Source organism: Mustela lutreola, chromosome 12 (assembly GCF_030435805.1).
Source record: "Mustela lutreola isolate mMusLut2 chromosome 12, mMusLut2.pri, whole genome shotgun sequence".
Classification (NCBI taxonomy): Eukaryota; Metazoa; Chordata; class Mammalia; order Carnivora; family Mustelidae; genus Mustela; species Mustela lutreola.
Genome location: NC_081301.1, coordinates 5941893 through 5961275, shown reverse-complemented (window position 1 = coordinate 5961275; position 19383 = coordinate 5941893). Strand labels below are relative to the sequence as shown.

Here is a 19383-nt window from a genome sequence, read left to right as displayed (position 1 = left end):
GAACGCTGTTCCATCGGGTGGACCAACGGGCAAAACATGCAGCCTTGAACCAAATACTGGTGATGATGGTGAGCGGAACACAGGGTAAAACAACCGAGAAAGATCCGGAAGGCTTCGGAAGAAGGTCTAGTCACAGCAGACGGGACAGTGTGCACAACAGGGGAACCAGGCGGACGTGGGTCACCTTCGAATGTGTAGAGGGCTTTGCAGGTCCCGATGGCGGGCAGGGGCTCTTCCTCGTCAAACTCGTCGTCGAAGTCCGTGGCCAGCACCTTCCCCTCACCCTCCTGACTCTGCTCCTCCGTGTAACTGCCATCCGGGCTGCTCAAGAGAGGAAACCACGCAGCAACTATAGCGACTGCCCAGCGAAGTGCTCGCCCCCTGCCCCCCCGACCGCTGCCACCAAGGCCATCTCGGGTCGCCCTGCATGCTCCATTGCCACCCCATGCGGGCCGAGGGACCCACGCCGCGGGGAAAGGGCAGGTCTGGCATCTCGGGCTCCTTGGTATACGGAGCAAGTGCCTCTGCTCGTTTCTAGACTCCAGAACTGCAACATGGACACAAAGCAAATCTGCCCCCGCTGGACGGCAGGCGCGGCACAGATACTGTACCTCTCGCGGTCCTGGGCGCAGCTGTTGACCGTGGCCGGGTTCTGGGCGTCGAACATTCCACTCTGCCGGCGGGCCTGCTCGCTGCGGGCCGGCAGCCTGCCCTCCACCTCCGCCAGCCAGGCCTGCAAGCAGAAGCCACCAGAGACAGCTCAGCTGAGGGTCCGACCCAAGAGTCCCCAGATTCAGGGGGCTCGATGGTCCCTGAGGCTGATCAAGAAGGGCCACACGCTTGGGGGGGGGGTCCCCTGTGTCTCTGCATGCAGCTATACCAAGTGCCCACACGCAACGGCTCCCAGTGCATCTCACGCTGGAGAAGTAGAAGCAAGCGGGCATAGGCCACTGTCACAGTGTGGCAGAAAGAGCCCTGGACTGTGTTACAATCTTGGGCTTTTTTTTTTTTTTTTGGTAGGCTCCATGCTCAGTGTGGAGCTCAGTGCAGAGCCTGAATTCCCAACCGTGAGATCAAGACCTGAGCTGAGATCAAGCATTGGGAGCTTAATGACTGAGCCACGCAGGTGCCCCACTACTCTTGGGCTTTTAAAAACAGCTGTGTGAGATCAGGTAAGTCGCTTCTGGTTCCTTCTGGCTCCAAAATTCTGTGACCGTGAGCTCCCGCTGGAGAAGGGGCTCCTGTCCCACTGGAGCAGAGACTCAGTGTGAAATCTATGTGCACCTTTTTTTTTTTTTTTTTTTTTTTTAAAGATTTTATTTATTTGTCAGAGAGAGCGAGCGAGAGCGAGCACAGGCAGACAGAGTGGCAGGCAGGGTCAGAGGGAGAAGCAGGCTCCCTGCGGAGCAAGGAGCCCGATGTGGGACTCGATCCCAGGGCGCTGGGATCATGACCTGAGCCGAAGACAGCTGCTTAACCAACTGAGCCACCCAGGCGTCCCGCACCTTTTGTTTTGAGGAGTGAGTCTCTCTTTTTAAGGGTAAAGAAATGCGTTTCCAAGAAATCAAATTAAGATAAAAGATAAACTTATCTTGGGCAACATTTAAAATTGTGTCGAAAGAAAAGGCCAGAGGAGAAAAATGACCAGGAAAGGACATTTCGAGGTTCTAAACCCTCTAACTAATTGGCGGATGCCAGGAAGAGTCTTAAAAAGCCGTATCTGACCCTTCGTTGCTAGAAGCAACCGATTCCGACTGGCACAATCAGTCACTGCTCTATTTTTCAATGTTCTGTAGCCTCAAAATTTGTGGGTAAAAGCAGCTTTCTGCCCATCGCTCTTGAGTGCTCTCTCTCCCTCCTTAAAAACTATAGTATTTGGACGCCTGGGTGGCTCAGTGGATTAAAGCCTCTGCCTTCCGCTCGGGTCATGATCCCAGGGTCCTGGGATCAAGACAGGCGTCAGGCTCTCTGCAGAGCCTGCTTCCTCCTCTCTCTCTCACTCTGCCTGCCTCTCTGTCTGCTTGTGATCTCTGTCTCTCAAATAAATTTAAAGATTTAAATTTAAATAAAAAAAAAAACTGTAGTATTTATCTTTCCTACTCATTTCTAACTGGTGTCTCTCAGCGGTTGTCACCTCTATAACCTTTTGATAATGGGTTCTTTGGAAGAACCGTAATGTATCTGACTTGATTTTTTTTAACTTCTGGATTCACGACAGCCCACACACAGCTGTCCCCTTCATCGTCAGGGGTTGGAACAGGACCGACCAAGCCAAGCACAAAGGACAAGGCGTACAAATACATTGATCAGTGCTGGGTTTAGGGGAGTCCTGGGCCGAAGGCGTGCCGAGGGGCAGAACAGCAGGGGGTGTGACCACTCTTCCTTTTATCATGACTCGCCATGTCTTCGCGAATCGCTGGTGTGCTACGGCATGAACCCAGCACGACACCCAGCCTTTCCGCGGTTTCTTTTTCTTCCAACAGGGCTTTTCACGCACAGCGTTTCCATACCTCAAATTTCTGGGCTTCTAGTCGCAGTTTTTCTATATTTTGGCTCACTTCGGTTAATTTGTGATCCAGACTGGCAGGGTCTCCCATCTGAGGATTCTTTAGGTAAACATCTTTCATTTTTGTGATGGCATCTCTGGAAAGAAAGAGGGAGCAAGACACAGTAAAGGTCAAGGTCATCCGCCAAGTGTCTTCTCCTACCACGCCGCACGCCGCACGAGCCGGCACACGGGATGATGGCATCACGGCGCAGGTCGGAGGGGAGTCCTCGGAGCTGCTTTCATCCTAAAACTCCGTGAGAATTCTGCTCCCGAGGTCTGTATAATCCAGAGACGGGTATTAAAACTTCGGTTGCCTTTTCTGAATGGTATCTGGTACCTCCCACTGCCCTCTGAGATTGAGAAACAAATCAGTCACGTCCCTGCCTTCGCCCCCGCCTTCGCCCCCAACGACGGAAACAGAGCTCCAGTGGCACTCTGGGTCCCACAGGCTCCCAGGCGTTCCCCTCGTGCAGGAGCACAGTTAACTGCTTGGGAAATTTTATGACACACTCTTTTAACTATTAAGAAGCCAAACCCACAGTTGGTGTCCATGACAGCGGGCAACCGAGCCTCAAGGCAACCCATCGCCAGGCCCCACGCCCTTCCTGAACCCGGAGGGCAGTGGCCCGCAGCGGCCTGAACGGATAATCCCTCCAGGCGTGTGGCCACCATGCCTGGGGCTATCTCTGGGACCAAAAGGCTCTATTAATTTTGAATTCTGGCTCCATAGGGTTCGGTAGGGTTCGGAGATGTTCAAAGTTTAGAGCAAATGACTCTGCAGGTGGTAAGGGGCCAACTTTAATGAGCTTCAGTAAAAGGGACCTGTTATACAACATAGGACCAATGAAGCAAACCCAGTTAGAGTCATGGGAAATAGTTTAACTGAAACTATAGAAATAACAGGAGGAAAATTTCCCAAAGTCCCCATCGGGCCTGGGCCCGCCCCCTTGCATCTGAGCCCGCCCAGCCCAGCCCGCTGCTCCTTTGTGGGTATCCCCCGCCCCCTCCGCTTCCCCTCTGCACATCTCCCCTGCACTCCCTGCCCCCTGACTCCGCTCCCCTTCCTTCTTTCCCACCACGTGAGTCCCTTTCCAACTCCATACGTTTGTTATTACGCTTATTACTGTTCATCCTCGGTCTCTTCCTACTTCAATGGAAGCTCTGGAAGGAAGCTCTATGGGCTCAAGCTCTTTTGTTAACTTGGTATCTCCCCGGGGTGGGGCACTACGGGGCACACAGCAGATGCTCAGTAAGTATCTGAGATGAATAAATGCTCTTACAACAAACAAACTGTAATGTCCGCCTTTACCAAATTCCTTCCTTCCTTTTTTAAAAAAAATTTTTATTTATTTATTTGACAAGATCACAAGTAGGCAGAGAGGCAGACAGAGAGAGAGAGGAGGAAGCAGGCTCCCTGCTGAGCAGAGAACCCGATGCGGGGCTCCATCCCAGGACCCTGAGATCATGACCTGAGCAGAAGGCAGAGGTTTTAACCCACTGAGCCCCCCAGGCGCCCCACCAAATTCCTTTCTTGACCTTATGGCTACACCTCCAGCTACTGCCCCATCTCTCAGCAAAACGTTTCCAAAGACTTGTCGAGATTCATTACCTCTGATTCTCCAACTCCTGTCTCTCCTCATAGGTCTCCATAGATGTTTAACTTTATTCGTCTTTTCAAGGAACCAACTTTTGGATTTGCTGATCCTTTTTGTTGAGTGTGTATGTTTTTCTGTGTCATTAATTTATACTCTTTTCTTGCTTCTGTTTTCTTGGGTTCAATCTGCTGTGCTTTTTCTAACTTCCTGTGATAGACACTCAGCTCACTGATGCTTAGTGTTTTTTGTTTTTAATACATATGGAAAGCTATAAAGTTCCCTTTGTGAGTGTTGCCTCAGTGACAGCCCAGTGGTGCGTGGAATATGGGTTCAGGTTCAGCTCTGCTCCGATATTTCCCAATCTTTTTTTTTTTTTAATCGCGCTTTCAGTGTATTTCTTTTTCTTTTTTTCTTCTTTTAAACATATAATGTATTATTTGTTTCAGGGGTACAGGTCTATGTTTCCAATGTGTCTCATGATTTCTTCTTTAGTCTTCTGAGTTATCTAGAGCTACATTTCTTAGTTTCTCAATGTTTGTTATTGGTACCCAACTTCACTGCAGGCTTCGGAGAACACACCTTGAATGGTGTCCAGCCTTGGATGTTTGTTGAGATCTGCTTTGTGAAAACAGGATATGCTCAGGTTGTTAGAAATGTTCTATGTGTGCTTGAAAAGAATGTGCACCATGAAATTATTGGATAGACATGTCTGAGGTCAATTTTGTCAATTATATTATTTAAGTATTCTGTCCTGGAAGCGACAGATGCTGGCAAGGATGCAGAGAAAGGGGAACCCTCCCACACTGTTGATGGGAATGCAAGCTGGTGCAGCCACTCTGGAAAAGAGCATGGAGGTTCCTCAAAAGAGTTGAAAATAGAGCTGCCCTATGACCCAGCAATTGCACTACTGGGTATTTACCCAAAAGATACAAATGTAGTGATTCGAGGGGGCACATGCACCCAAATGTTTATAGCAGCAATGTCCACAATAGCCAAACTATGGAAAGAACCTAGATGTCCACCGACAGATGAATGGATAAAGAAGATGGGGTCTATATATACAACGGAATACTATGCAGCCATCAAAAGAAATGAAATCTTGCCGTTTGTAACACCATGGACGAACGACAGGGTATTATGCTGACTGAAATAAGTCAATCAGAGAAAGAAAATTATCATATAATCTCTCTGGTATGATGAATTTGAGAGGCAACATGTGAGGTTTGGGGGGTAGGGAAGGAAAAAATGAAACAAGATGGGATCAGGAGGGAGACAAACCATAAGAGATTTAATCTCACAAAACAAACTGAGGGTTGCCAGGGTGGGTCAGGAGAGGGTGGTGGGGTTATGGACATTAGAGAGGGTATGTGCTATGGTGGGTGCTGTGAAGTGTGTAAACCTGGCAATTCACAGACCTGTACCCCTAGGGCAAATAATACATTATATGTTAATAAAAAGATTTAAAATTTAAAAAAAAAAATTCTATCCTGAATCTGTTAATCTGTTCTACCAGTCACTCAGAGAACTGCATTAAAAATCTCTTCCAACGGGGCACCTGGGTGGCTCAGTGGGTTAAGCCTCTGCCTTCGGCTCGGGTCATGATCCCAGGGTCCTGGGATCGAGCCCCACATCTGGCTCTCTGCTCTGCAGGGAGCCTGCTTCCTCCTCTCTCTCTGCCTGCCTCTCTGCCTACTTGTGATCTCTGTCAGATAAATAAAAAATCTTAAAAAAAAAAAAATCTCTTCCAACGACATGTTTGTATTTCTTGTACATACTCATGTCAAAGGGTTAACAGTATAACCTTTTCTATGTTTTAAGATTGTACAGTCCTACAGCTTTAAACTGAACTGTTTGTTCCTTGAAACATTTAATGTTTTAATTCAATTTAATGTTACGAAGTTGACCTTCCTAAGCTGAATAGTTTGAGGGGTTTTTTTGGCCTGAAAGTCAGTCATCTTCTGGCTGGCACTGGTCAACCAGTACCTTTTTCCATTCTCTTATTTTCAACCTTTCTATACCTGTATGTTGGGGTGTTTTGTTTTTTTTTTTTTGCTTTTTTTTTTTTTAATACCTTATGAGTTAGCTGTGCCTTTTATAGGCTGTGGATTTGGGGTTGTTGTAGCTTTGTCTAGTCTGAAAATCTAATTGGGACATGTAGTCTGTTGACACTGAACATACTCATTTTATTTTACAGATTCTATGTGCCAGGCATTGGTCCAAGTACCTTCCATATACCGACACATTTAATCCTATTAACTTCCTTTTCAAGATGAGGAAACAGAGGTAAGGTTAAGAGGTTAAGATCAAGAAGAGGTTAAGAAGCTTGTCCAGGGGCGCCTGGGTGGCTCAGTGGGTTAAAGCTTCTGCCTTAGGCTCAGGTCATGATCTCAGGGTCCTGGGATCGAGTACTGCATCGGGCTCTCTGCTCAGCAGGGAGCCTGTTTCCCACCCTGCCTACTTGTGATCTCTGTCTGTCAAATAAATAAATAAAATCTTTAAAAAAAAAAAAAGAAAAAGAAATAGGTGGAACCAGGTTTGAACCCAGGGTATTAAAAAAAATTTTTTTAAGTTTTATTTATTTAAGTAATCTCTACACCCCACATGGGGCTTGAACCCACGACCCCAAGATCAAGAGTCACACACTCCTCTGAATCAGTCAGGTGCCCCTGAACCCCAGGGTATTTTAAATCTACCCTCATGCTTCGTGCTTTGATGACTCCTGCCTTGTTCCTCTTGGACAAGACATAAGTTGCGTGAGAGCAGATGTTTTCATGTGTTTTGTTCATCGTTTTATTCCCAGGGTCTAGGATATTTCCTTGCACACAGTAAATGCTCAATAAATAGTCATCTAGTAAACCGTTAAATGGCACTGGACTTTTTTTTTTTTTTTTTGGTAAGATTTTATTTATTTACTTGACAGAGAAAGAGAGAGAGAGAGATCACAAGTAGGCAGAGAGGCAGGCAGAGAGAGAGGGGGAAGCCGGCTCCCTGCTGAGCTAGAACGGGGCTCGATCCCAGGACCTGAGATCATGACCTGAGCCAAAGGCAGAGGCTTAACCCACTGAGCCATCCAGCGCCCCTGGCACTGGCCTTCTTACCAGCAAGGCCGCTGTGAGCGTTAAAAGGTTAACCAGCTTCTATGGCCACAACCCAAGTGGCAGAGAAAGTTTTCTACCTAATTCTTGGACAACAGTGTCCATGACCTTCTACAATGTCATTTCAAATACCTGAGTCAGAACTTCTCACTCCAGTACGGAATATAACTGCTCAGTTATTCCACAGGCCGAGGTGTAACGGGTTGATACATGCAGGACCCTTTTTATATTTGGTTCTGCGTGTAATAAAAAGGATAAAGAAAACTTTCATCTCATGAGGTATATTTCCTTTTTTTTTTTTTTAAAGATTTTATTTATTTACTTGAGAGAGAGACAGTGAGAGAGAGCATGAGCGAGGAGAAGGTCAGAGAGAGAAGCAGACTCCCCGTGGAGCTGGGAGCCCGATGCGGGACTCGATCCCGAGACTCCAGGATCATGACCTGAGCCGAAGGCAGTCGTCCAACCAACTGAGCCACCCAGGCATCCCTCATGAGGTGTATTTCTAACACACAACAAAGTTAATTATCTGTGCTGCTATTTGTTATGCACAGTAACAGTGTCCATAAAACCACCCATTTTGGGCGCCTGGGGGGTGCTCAGTTGGTTGAGCGTCCCACTTGATTTCGGCTCAGGCCATGATCTCAGGGTCGTGGGAGCCACATCAGGGCTCTGAGCTGGAGGGGAGTCTGCTTGAGATTCTCTCTCTTCCTCTGCTCCCCTGTGCCCCCGACCCTCTACCTACCCCGTGATCTCTCTTGCTCTGTCTAAAAAACATTACAAATATAAATAAAATAAACAAATACATAAAACCACCCATTTTTCAGAAGTTGTTCTACCAGCAGTAAACAACTACTTTTTTGTACTAAAACTACCACTTTCATGGGGTGCCTGGGTGGCTCAGTAGGTTAAAGACTCTGCCTTCAGCTCCGGTCATGATCTCAGGGTCCTGGGATCAAGCCCCCATCAGGCTCTTTTCTCAGCGGGGAGCCTGCTTCCCTCTCTCTCTCTCTCTCTGCCTGCCTCTCTGCCTACTTGTGATCTCTGTCAAATCAATAAATAAAATCTTAAAAAATAAATAAATAAAACTACCACTTTCACACTAGACTGTACTACTGCCTAATCGATTTTGTTTGTTGGCTTTTTGCATGACCAAATTTTATTTTATTTATTTTATTTTACTTTTTCGCATTACCAAATTTTAACTCCAGCTTTGCCACAATGAAATTTATGTAGAATCCCTCTCTGGCCTGTTTACAGGCCACAAAACCTCAAGTTATCTTTTAGAAAATCTCAAATAGATGAATGATTCCCCGATTCACTCAGTGAGAATTTATAAGGTGAGAGACAATAAAGAAAGTGGTTTTTCCATCAGGATCACTAGCAAGTAGCCCCTAAGTGACAGCAAAGACCTACGGGCTACAAATGTGGGGAGGGAAGCGCAAATGAAGAGATTATCAACTCTTTTCGTCTTATTTTTTGCATATACAACATCCTGGGGTCAAACTCACAGAACGGCTCAGAAAACGGGGAACCCCAGCCATGGGATTCTGACACAGGAGCTTCTCAAGAATGGGAAAACATCACACCCCGCGGGCGGCTGGTGGTGTGTGTAATAAGATATAACGTGATTTGTTTTCTAGACACTATCAGTAGGCTCTACAACAAGGTACAGAGACGTGAGAACCTCTGGGAAGGCTGTCACTTATCCTCAAATAGGAAGACAAGGTTATTTTAGACCCAAAACTAGAATGTGGGGCAAGGGAGGGGGGTGGGACTCACGCCACGCTCCTCTTCCTCATTTGTACATACTTGTAATTAAAAGAAAAGAGGGTGGGGGATGGGCAGAACAGCTGAATGGGAAGAAGGAGACGCTTATCGCGATGAGCCCCGAGTCATGCACAGAAATGCTGGGTCACCGTAGCGTCCACCTGAAACTCACAGAGCACTGGATGTTAACTGTCCTGGAAATAAAATTTAAAACTTAAAAAGATATAAAAATTGGAAAAAAAAAAACAAGTATGGAAATACAGAGGAAGAAAAAAACCAGATAACCAAATGTATTTTGTTCCCCAAACTCAGAGTAAAACCTATTTGTTAAAAGAATTCTCCCGCTCTGCAATGAAGCCATCCGGTAGACCTTCCGTGAAAGAAACAAACAACAACAACAAAACCCCACACCACTGAAATCCTCACTCTTCTTGAAGCTAATCTGGGATTTCCCATCTTTCACACTAAACCCGAATCTCGTAATAAGTCGCGTCGCTCCACGCTACCTCTGATCCATCTCCTTCTGAATTTCTTTATTTAATTCATCGACTTTCTGCTGCAGCTTCTTCCTTCTCTGCTCCGGCGGGAGGTTGCTGAAATCCTCAGGCGTCGCACCCTGCGGACACAAACAGGCATGAGCCCACGCTCGTCCCTGAGGACAGACACAGGACGCCTGCACGACGCAGCCCCCAGACACCGGGGGTGCCGAGGTCCGCGTGTGTTTTCATGACCAAGAGGGAAGCTCTTTCCCAGGACACCCAGCTGAGACGTAAGATCGATGCATGCAAACTGCAGAGAAGTCCCACACACCGGCTCGGGGTCCAGGTCTGCTTGCCCAACCACCTCGGCCAAGGCAAGCAGCAAGGCTGCAGACGGGGAGGGGCAGAAGAAATTCCGGCCCCCCCAAGACTCGAGGAAGACCACACTCTGAGGCAGAGCCTTCCCTTGCCCGTCAGTGTTGGCGGCAGCGCTGGAGCGTGAAGGACATCTGAGGTGTCTGCTCCTTTCCTACCGCACAGGGACAAGTGCCCCCCTTCCACGGTCTCGTGTTGAACGCCCCGCTTTACTCCCTATCCGGGGTCTTTCTTCCCAATTCCCCACACAGGCTGAGGCCCAAAGTTTCCATCCCCACCAAGGGACAGATGGGACGTCTGGTCCCTCAGGTATGTGGGGGGAAGGGTCACTAAAACATCTATCCTCCCCCCTCCCCCCCCCACCCCCTGCACGCTCCCCTCTGCTGCCTCTGAAAGTCGGGTCACTCCTTTCTGACATCTGTAGGGTGACCTCAGAAAATCCACATAGAACGGGCTCCCGGACCTCCACACCAACTCCCCAGCATCCGAAAGCCATGCCAGCTGTTTCCAATCCAGCAGAAGGAGCCTGTTTTGATATCTGGAACCCCTTTCAGAAACAATTAGGATCTTTCCTCGGTGCGTACGGTCTCAGTAGAAAACCCCAACAGCGAGCTTCCAGACTCTTCCAGGTGCTTACGAGTCAGGAGCTTCGGCTAGAGCTGTTGGGGGATCAAGTGCCTTTGATTCCATGAAGGGATTTTCATAAACAAAGAGAAATGGATTCAATCGCCAGGGATAAGCCAAGAAATTTAACAAGAGATTTTACTTTAGAGCCAATGAAACAGGCTGGCTGGGGCGCGGGGGTGGAAAGGAGAGGACCCGGGGAATGTAATTCCAAAATCGAGCTGAATTGGCCAAAGCAGCTGACATGGTGCTGGTGACCCCGGCTCCCTGGCTGCTTGGGACCGAGCGCCAGGGCTGCTGTGCCGGGAGGTGCGATGCAACCGCGCTTACCGCAAGGCCACGCGCACACCTTCCGGCTGATGTTTAGACTCGTGTGTGTGTGTGCGCGTGCCCGCGTGTGTTAGAGAGAGAGAGGAGTGAAACCAGAACACAAGTGGCTAGTCCGTCATGGCAAGCCAAGCAAGGTCAGTTGCCTGTAAAGCGAAAATGACCCAAACTCATCTTTCAGCACAGAAATCAATCAGGCTGCTTGTTTCCGGCCCCGGGCGATTCTCGGGTTGGAACACGTGCAACCTGAATCGTGTGCTTTTCACTTTGCTCAGCTCCAGCACCGAGCCCAAAAGCACAACACCTTCTCTTCCTGCTGAGGTTACTTAAATCACATCAGAGTGTTTTCTAAAATTGAGGGGATTGTTTTGTTTTGTTTTGTTTTCAGGGCTGGAATGCCATAAAACAAAAGGCGTGCTGCTTCGGAAGCCAGGAAAGGCAGGGAGGGTGCCAATGTGAATTCATTAATAGTTACTAAGCTGAAATGCGGGCTAAGAGTCCCAAAGAATTTTTCCTACAAAGAATGGAAAAGTTCTCATCTCTGCGCTCGTGAATACGGCGGCCACACACGGCTACTGAGCCTTTGAAATGTGGCCAGGACGACCATGGAACTGAATTCTACATTTTTATTGGATTTTAATTAACAAACATTTGAATAGGCTTGTGTGATGGATGGCCAGCATACGGGTTTCAGGGGTAGACTGTGAGCATGTGTAAGGTTTGCAGGGGTGTATAAACACTTGTGACTTATAAACAGATTCCTTACACAGCAAAAAATTTGTAACTTCAATTACTTACGAGAACTAACTAACTAACTAAAGGAATAAGTTAGGTCCCTTTCGATAGGTATTCTATGTTTCTGTATTGTTATTTAGAAACTAATCTCATGAACTGTGCCTCAGACAAACTGCATTGCCCTTGGAGGCTGAGGTCACGGCTTCTTCTAGATCTGAAGGAGTGTTAGGTGTCTGGAAGTACCTTGAAAGGCCATTAAGTCTTGGATGACTTTAAGCAATACTCTGACCTAGGATTCGTTTTGCAATGAAGGAATTTATATTTCCAGCTTTGACTCAGAGTAGACTTTCTGAAATCTTTGTTGTGGTCCAGTCTGGAAACAGACTGGCCCCATGGGTGGCACTGGTTTTGCAAGATGGGTCAACGTGTGGGGGGATATTTTAAGTGGCTGCTGCTCTGGAAGGACCTTGTTTTCCACACTTCTGGAATCAAACGTTTGCTCTGTGCCTCTCCCCACAGGAGCACAAGCTACAAGCACAAGAAGTGTAAGCGGCTTCTTTGGAGTTCACACCTTTTTCACTCCAGGCATCTTTGGGCAACACTTCCCTTCTTTACTGGCTTCCAAGTAATGGTAAAAAGCAACAGTTCCATACCAGCTTGGTCAAATGATTTCTATTTCAGGCAGAAAGACTGCCCAATTTTATTAATACTGTTATCTTTTGCTTCCAGCGCTTCAGCAAAAGAAGAAATACAGACAGGGCAAGGAAGAAACCCCAGTACCTGAGAGACTCCTACTTAATTCACCCAGTTCCTCCCAAATCCATGCTGCTGCCCAACTCAGTTCATTGAAACATTTAGAGTGTTTTCCTTCTCGTAGAGACCTTAATTAAGGACTCGTCTGGGGATTTTATTTCACAGTCTAAGATATGTTCCATTTAACAAGATATTCGTTTTCTCTGGGGTTGGGCTGGTTGCCAAATACTGAGTCAGGTTGAAAAAATTCTGGAAATCCACATGTATATGTATCCATGTACAAACACACAAATGTGTAGATAAGGACCACCAGAAACTCTTATCCTGCATCATCAACAGCAATGCATAAAGTAGTTGACCTTATTCCTGGGTGAATTGTTACAGTGTATCATTGTCCATAATTTTAAGACATTCTCAGCTGTGGTGTTTAGAATACTATGTAACTTAGAATACTATGTAACTCTGACATACAGTTAGGGGTTACAGAGTTAAAAGTTTCTTTTAATAAATTTAATGATTAGTCTGTTTACTAGGGCTATGCGATTAGGTAGGAACAACACAAGACACTAAGTAAATTATTTTAGAATTTACTAAATTCACTGTCCATAAAGTCATCTTGTGATTTCTTAAATCAGCTATGCATAAGGAACCCACATATTTATATAGCGACTTAAAGATCCCATGGGTTGTAATTCTCCCAGGCTGCATTGGAACTGAGTTTGAGACTGGCACCATTCCTGCCCGTCTCCTTCGGGCTCACTGTGCTTTTCACCTACTTCTGTGGCTCCCAGGGAGAACATCTTTAGCTGTTAAATTTACTTTTACTCCAAATGATCCATAAATAAACTCCCCAATATCAAATATGTGTATTTCTGGTCACATTTTAAATAAAGTTTATTAATATCTGCCATCCTCTTAAGGCCCCAGTAAGAAAGGAGACCAAATCATGAGTTAAGCGTTAATTTTCTTAGCAACTTGAAAAGATTAAGATCGCCCCTAGTGGATTTTGGACCTTTGGATTGCACAGCTCTACTGAAGAAACACCAACGAAAGCATACGCAACAGAAACATACACCCAAAAAACCTGATTAGATTTGGGACATGCATAGAATAATTGTGCTTACCAGCTTGAGAGAAAGCTTCATGTAAAAATTGAAGAGGTAACAGGGGAAAAAAAGAGAGAGAGAGACAACACATCAGAAGAAGAGGAATTCGGTCAGTTGCACCGTATTAACATAACACATAAATTCACCTGTCGCTTGTGAAAATGACTTGCAGTGGATCTGTGCAAACGTTCACAAGAGGGTCTGGCCCCTGCCAAAACCTTCCTTTCGCTGCCACGTTGCCAGAGCAAAAAAATAAAGATAGAAAAGGAGAGGTTCTGTTCACAGTTCTGTGTGGGTCACATCGGTCTGGTTATAAGCTGAAATAAGTTTGCAGTTGGTGACACATGCTGATAATAAAAGACAAAAATAATCACACAGGCTTTTGTTCACCACATTTCACATGGAAAGTTTTACTCACAGGGGGGAGCTGAAGAGCAGTGACTTCCGCAGTAAGTAACGTATTTATTTATCTTAAGAACTCTAATAAACGTGAAGACTGTCATTTCTCAAAGACACAAAGGCAAACTCTTGAGTGGGTGAACGGGTAACCGGGGGCTGGAAGTTGCTCCAGGAAACCATCTGCGGGATCCAGAAAGCCTTTCTGCACCAGGCCGGAGGCAGGACGATGCCCTTGCATTGCTTACCAACCCCCGCACTGTGGAAGGTGTGTTCAGAGGCTCACATGCACTCTGAGCCCTACCCACGGGGGTTACAAAGCACCTGGAAAGCTAACGGGAGTAGCTGCCCTGAGAGTTACTGTTAGGAAACACCCAGTTATCTCAACTACTGAGGGGCACTCCTTGCTCTGCATTTCCTGACCATTATCAGGAGGCAGCAGGTGCAATTTTGTTGGGCCTGGAGATTAGCAAAGGTAGAGTAATTACTGGACACAAAACAGATTAAAGGGCATCTCCAAATTATTAAAAAAAAAAAAAAGAAAGAAAGAAAGAAACATTTGGCTCTTCGTTAACAGGTGAGATATACTCTATGGCCGGGAAGCAGTGTTTTGAGAGCATGGTGCATTTTAACTTAGCTGTTGTCAATTCTAAAAGCTCAGGCAGCTGCAGTAGGATCAAAAATATGTTGGAGACCAAGGACCAAAGAACGAGCCCTTTGATTTTAAATTGGGAGTGCAGGGCGTTAAAAAATTCCTTAACCAGGTTTAAAAAATCTTATTCTTAAGATGAACTAAAAATGGACACTTCTTTTCAAATAGGCATTAAGCTTTGAAAGAAATCGCCCCTATGGGGGAAAAGACAAAACTTTTGGGAGAACGAGGCAGCAGGTACAGGCGTGCTCCTGACTCTCCCTGTGGCCCCTCCTGTGAGCCTTAGCACAGATCGGCTGATCACATCTTGAGTTCTTTACAGACAACACTCAGGGTGCACAGCGGAAAACTTGGCAAATATCTCCCCGGCAAAGCACGTTACCCCCTACAAATGTTTTCTCACCCAGGATCGTCTAAACGTGGCAAATTCGAACACCTGACACTTGAACTCTGTACATACACTACCTGTTCTCTCTTCGGCTACTTCCGTTACTTACATGAGCATATCAATTATATGTTCTTTCTTAAGCATTCCAAAAGAAGAATTCTAACATCGAAACTAACAGCACAGGAATGATTACCACTTCATAATAAAAACGAGTCATTAGGATCGAAAATAAATCTGAGTACCCATAGGAAATCCCGGATTTTTGAGCCAAACGCCGTCTTCTGAAGTGGACAGTGATGGGCCCTCTACAAGAAGCACCATCACGGGGTGTGGTATCCTCATAACGATCAGACACCGGTTTTCCATCTTAAGCTGTAAGCCAGCCAGTTAGATCATTTAACATGGGAAACCGAAGCCTTTGAGAAAATACTTGCAAAGACTGCATTAGGTGCACCGCGAGACATCCGAGGAACTAGAAAGCGGTCAGTTTCAGGCAACAAGTATGGAGCCTTGGGAGCCACACATGTCAATAACACATGAGGGGACACAGAGCCAGCGGGTCCATGTGTTACTGCACGGCCACAGGTACGAACCTCAAGTACGAAGAAAGGGGACACTGAAAATAAGTACAGAAGTAACGGTTGAATTATGGTCCGTGGAAAGTCACGGGACTATTTTGTGACCTCGCCCACGCCCCGATGATTGTTTTGGTTCCCCAAGCTTCACAGCATGACCCCCTTACGGATCCATCTCTTTCACACGGGGCGGGGGGGGGGGTGTCCTCGCACGATCTACACGACCGCCGTCTGTAAGAATGTCCTCCTGGGACCACGCTCTGCGGCTGTGGTTATGGGTGAGATTCTGCCCTAGAATCACACCCGTGGACATCTTCTCAGACGGCAGTCACGATCGGCGAAGAGCGGGCAGAGCCAAGCTCCGTCCACTGCCGTTTTGGGGAAGCCTGGTTGTTCTTGGGAAGTTGGTTCCTTTTTCCCGCCCGAGCTTTCCAGATGAAGTAACTTGGGGCTGACTTTATAGTAATAACTTGGCTCTTCCCATGTCCAGGTCACCCAGGGGAGAATTTCGTTGCCGGGTCCCCAGTCTTGGTGCTGTCCGAGGGGTTAGTACCTGAGCCATGACTCAATGCCCTGGCCGTCACAGGTCAACTTACAACATAGTCCCTAGCTTCAAAAGCATACGTGGGTTTCCCTATCGTCCTCTTCATGAGTTCTTTGTGAAAACAGAAAGACTGAGTCTGCCAATAATCAGCAAGAGAACAAGATAAAATGAATAAAATTAAAGTGACCATAAAATTGTAACATCTGACAAACAATCAGTAAGGATTTTCCAAACCTTTTGATCAACTGCGATGGGATTTTTTTCCATGCCATGAAATCTAACACATGGGGGGAAATGGGCCCATATTTTAGAATTAGAAGGCCCTTGTCGAGACCAGAAAGAGAAATCTTAATTTAAGACTACAAAATTACATTTGTAAATTGCAAGCAGAGACCACACTGTCTGGTTTCATTTTTCCTTGTCTTAGGTAAAGATGAAGAAATGGTTAGGAAAGCTCGGTGGCATACTTTAGAAATGTTCAATGAAACAAGATTTTCTTACAGATGCCGGTGATTCACAACAACAAAAAAATTTTATCCTGGTTCATTATTTAGACACAAAATCAGCTATGCTAAGAAATGTCTGCATAGGGGTCACACATTCGGATAATAGGAACAAAAACTGAAATCTGGATCTGAAAGCTGCAAAACACAATAAATTAATAGATGTGTTAAAATCACAGATCTGTTATTCTAGGTCACTTTTCCTATCTTTGGCACAACAGTCTTAAAGTTCTAAATGAGGTATAAAGGAAACAGAAGGACAGTATTATTTTCATGACAGGCCCCCATAATCTATGTACCTTCTCTGTTGAGATTGTTTTAAAATCAAATTTATTTCCCCAAACTTCAGATTTATTTTTCATTTTTGAACTTCCTAATTTTACTTCTGTGATGCATTTCCTTTTTCTTTTTTTTTTTTTTTCTTTCTTTTTTGTTCACTTCTACTTCCTGAAGGAAGGGACCTCCAACCTGACCCTCACTGAGAACAGGCTGACCCAAAATGAAGGAAGCAGAAATATGTTTCTATTTATTCACTCATTCTTCTAGAACATCCTAGAACGTGTGTGTTAACTCTCAGGAAAACAAAGCAGGGAGAAAAAAAAAATTTTTTTTAACCGAGTTTTTGTTGAGCACAGATTTAAAGTGTAGGCAATAAAATTCATTTTGCTCATTTACAATTTTTAAAAGAGGGATTTTCCTCTAAATCATCATAATAACCCATTCCTCATCCCCCCCCCCCTTTTTTAAAGGGGTATATTTTTCCTAGCCGTCTTTCTCATACACTTATTGATTACTGACATTCTTTGGTCTTTCCCCAAACATTTAGAGAACATCATGAAATACAGATTCAGAAAACCATTTGCAACCAACACACTGTGGTGGTGTTGAGGGAATGACACAGACACAGAAACGAACGGTAAACAATCACAAATATTCCGCATACTCCATCGTGAGATTCCAAAAGACCATGCAGAGGTACTTGCTAGAAACAGAATAAACGAGTGCTTTGGTAAAGGTCTTGCAAGTGGCCGAGAGATGGGTTAACTGACTTACAGTTAACATAAAACTTTAAAGTGTTGCAAAAACACCCTGGCCAGATGCTGGACATTCTTCCAGGAGTAAGTGGGATGGCAGGGGAGTTTTCAAAGCCAGCCTGATCGAGCCCAGAACTGGGATCTCATTATAGAGCTCAACGCGGTCCATCACCCACTTCCGAAGCTACGCCCTGCCTTCTAACAACGGCTCTCTTGGAATCTTGAGGAAATTACATTGCTAATTCTTAACCTGATATGCTGGGCAACCTTAAGACGAGATAATTTCGCCGACTATCTGTATCCTTTACAGAATGGGGGGGGGGGTTGTCCCTCTTTCTACTTATTTACTTATTTTAAAAATACGGGATGCTTCGAGAATTTGCATGTCATCTGTGCTCATCTCCTCTGTATCATTCCAATTTTAGTATATGTCCCACCCCTCGTTTTAGTCCCAGCTATTATACATCGATACTCTTTTTTACCCAAAGGAAGGGAACAGTAAAAATTATGTTTCTACGAGAACACGTCCCACAGCCACTGCCTTGCAGCCCCCACAGATTGGGATAAAAGACCTTACTGGGTCCACGTGTCCATTTACTCCTGACCGCCACGCCTCGATCTGGGGATGGCTCTGACTACACGGATCAGTTCGGTTTATTTGGGAGGCTCCAAATGACTTTATTCCACTTTTGTCCTCGCAACCAAACGGGAAACTCCTTTTGGTTCCTGGATCAGCTGCACAAAACCCTGTGCGTCTGGCACAGGTGTTCCTAACCGAACGGGCAAGCTTGAGACGAGAGGATGTCCATTACCAAGTCAACCCTGTCCTAGCGGATGCTCCCCGAGTGTGGACGTCACAGCACCTCGGACGACGAGCACGCTATCTGACTTCACCTCTTCCTAACCTCATCTTTTGGGGCCTCGGTTTTCTTACCAGTAAAATAAGGATGTCATAGTGCCCAGGCTCACAGGGCAGTCAAAGACAACCATGGAACAGAGTCTGGTCCCCCATCAGCGCTCAGTAAATGTCAGCTGCTTATTATCTCCACCTCTAACGATAAATCTGGCCTTAGGCCTCTTCCAGCCAACGTTTTCTCACTATCTTCTAAGTTCCCCAACACAGCTCAAGAAACCACCGTAACCTCGGACATTTCCCCCTCGAACCTTGAGGCTTAGCTCAGACAGAAGCAGCTCTGTGACCCTCATGCTGTTCTCAGCAACCATCAAGCAAATGTTTTCTGCATCTACAGTGACTTCCAATTCCTCATCTCGGATGTCGCTGGCTTTGGAAACCGAATCTAAGCTTCCTTTTTGGGTAAAATCAAGGTAGAACATTAATGACTTAGATGTTTTCAAAGGGAAGTGGAGAAAGCCTTTCTGAAATGTGCTCGAGACCCAGAGGACTCTGGGCCAGCCGGCTCGCTTTCTCTTCTTCTTTCTATCCACTCTGCTTCCTTCTTACTTCTCTCCTCCCCCGCTGGGGTTCTTCTTTCTAGCTACGGTGAAGCCCAGGTCCTTACTGTTCCGTGTTACGGGAAAACACAATGGATTCATTCACAAACAAAATAAGTCATGCAGAACGACACATGCGCCCAGAGCGCACAAGAGACAGGATTCCAGAGCAGAACTTACCCCACGCTTTAGGCTCCTGAAGCAGTGGATTTTGGGTTTGGAGACCATGAACTCGTTGAAGCGATGGGAGAGGGGTTCCTTTTGCTGCTTGGGAGACTGGGGGCCGTTGGGAACAGCAGAGGGTGAGGCAGAGGCAGGGGGGGGAGGGGGAGGCTGATGGGGGGATGTTAAAAGGGACATAAGCTACATGTAAGATGGAGCAGTGAGAGTAAAATCAGAAACAAGAAGATAAGACACAAAACAAAATAAGCATCA

General features: G+C 46.0%; 1 protein-coding gene across 16 annotated transcripts in view; it reads right to left on the bottom strand.

Moving 5' to 3' along the window:
• The window catches only part of FNBP1 (formin binding protein 1), a 143702-nt gene that overhangs the window by 8323 nt on the left and 115996 nt on the right, over positions 1–19383 (bottom strand). For 2 of the 16 annotated variants that reach the window (XM_059141397.1, XM_059141389.1), the window contains exons 10-16: positions 19129–19311; positions 16012–16095; positions 13423–13437; positions 9512–9621; positions 2511–2643; positions 612–733; positions 185–324 (exon numbers count right to left, since the gene is read on the bottom strand). In XM_059141397.1, coding sequence (XP_058997380.1) covers positions 185–324; positions 612–733; positions 2511–2643; positions 9512–9621; positions 13423–13437; positions 16012–16095; positions 19129–19311 — 787 coding nt within the window. The remainder of the gene's footprint in view (positions 1–184; positions 325–611; positions 734–2510; positions 2644–9511; positions 9622–13422; positions 13438–16011; positions 16096–19128; positions 19312–19383) is intronic. The other 14 variants (XM_059141388.1, XM_059141390.1, XM_059141392.1 and 11 more) reach the window with 14 other exon arrangements.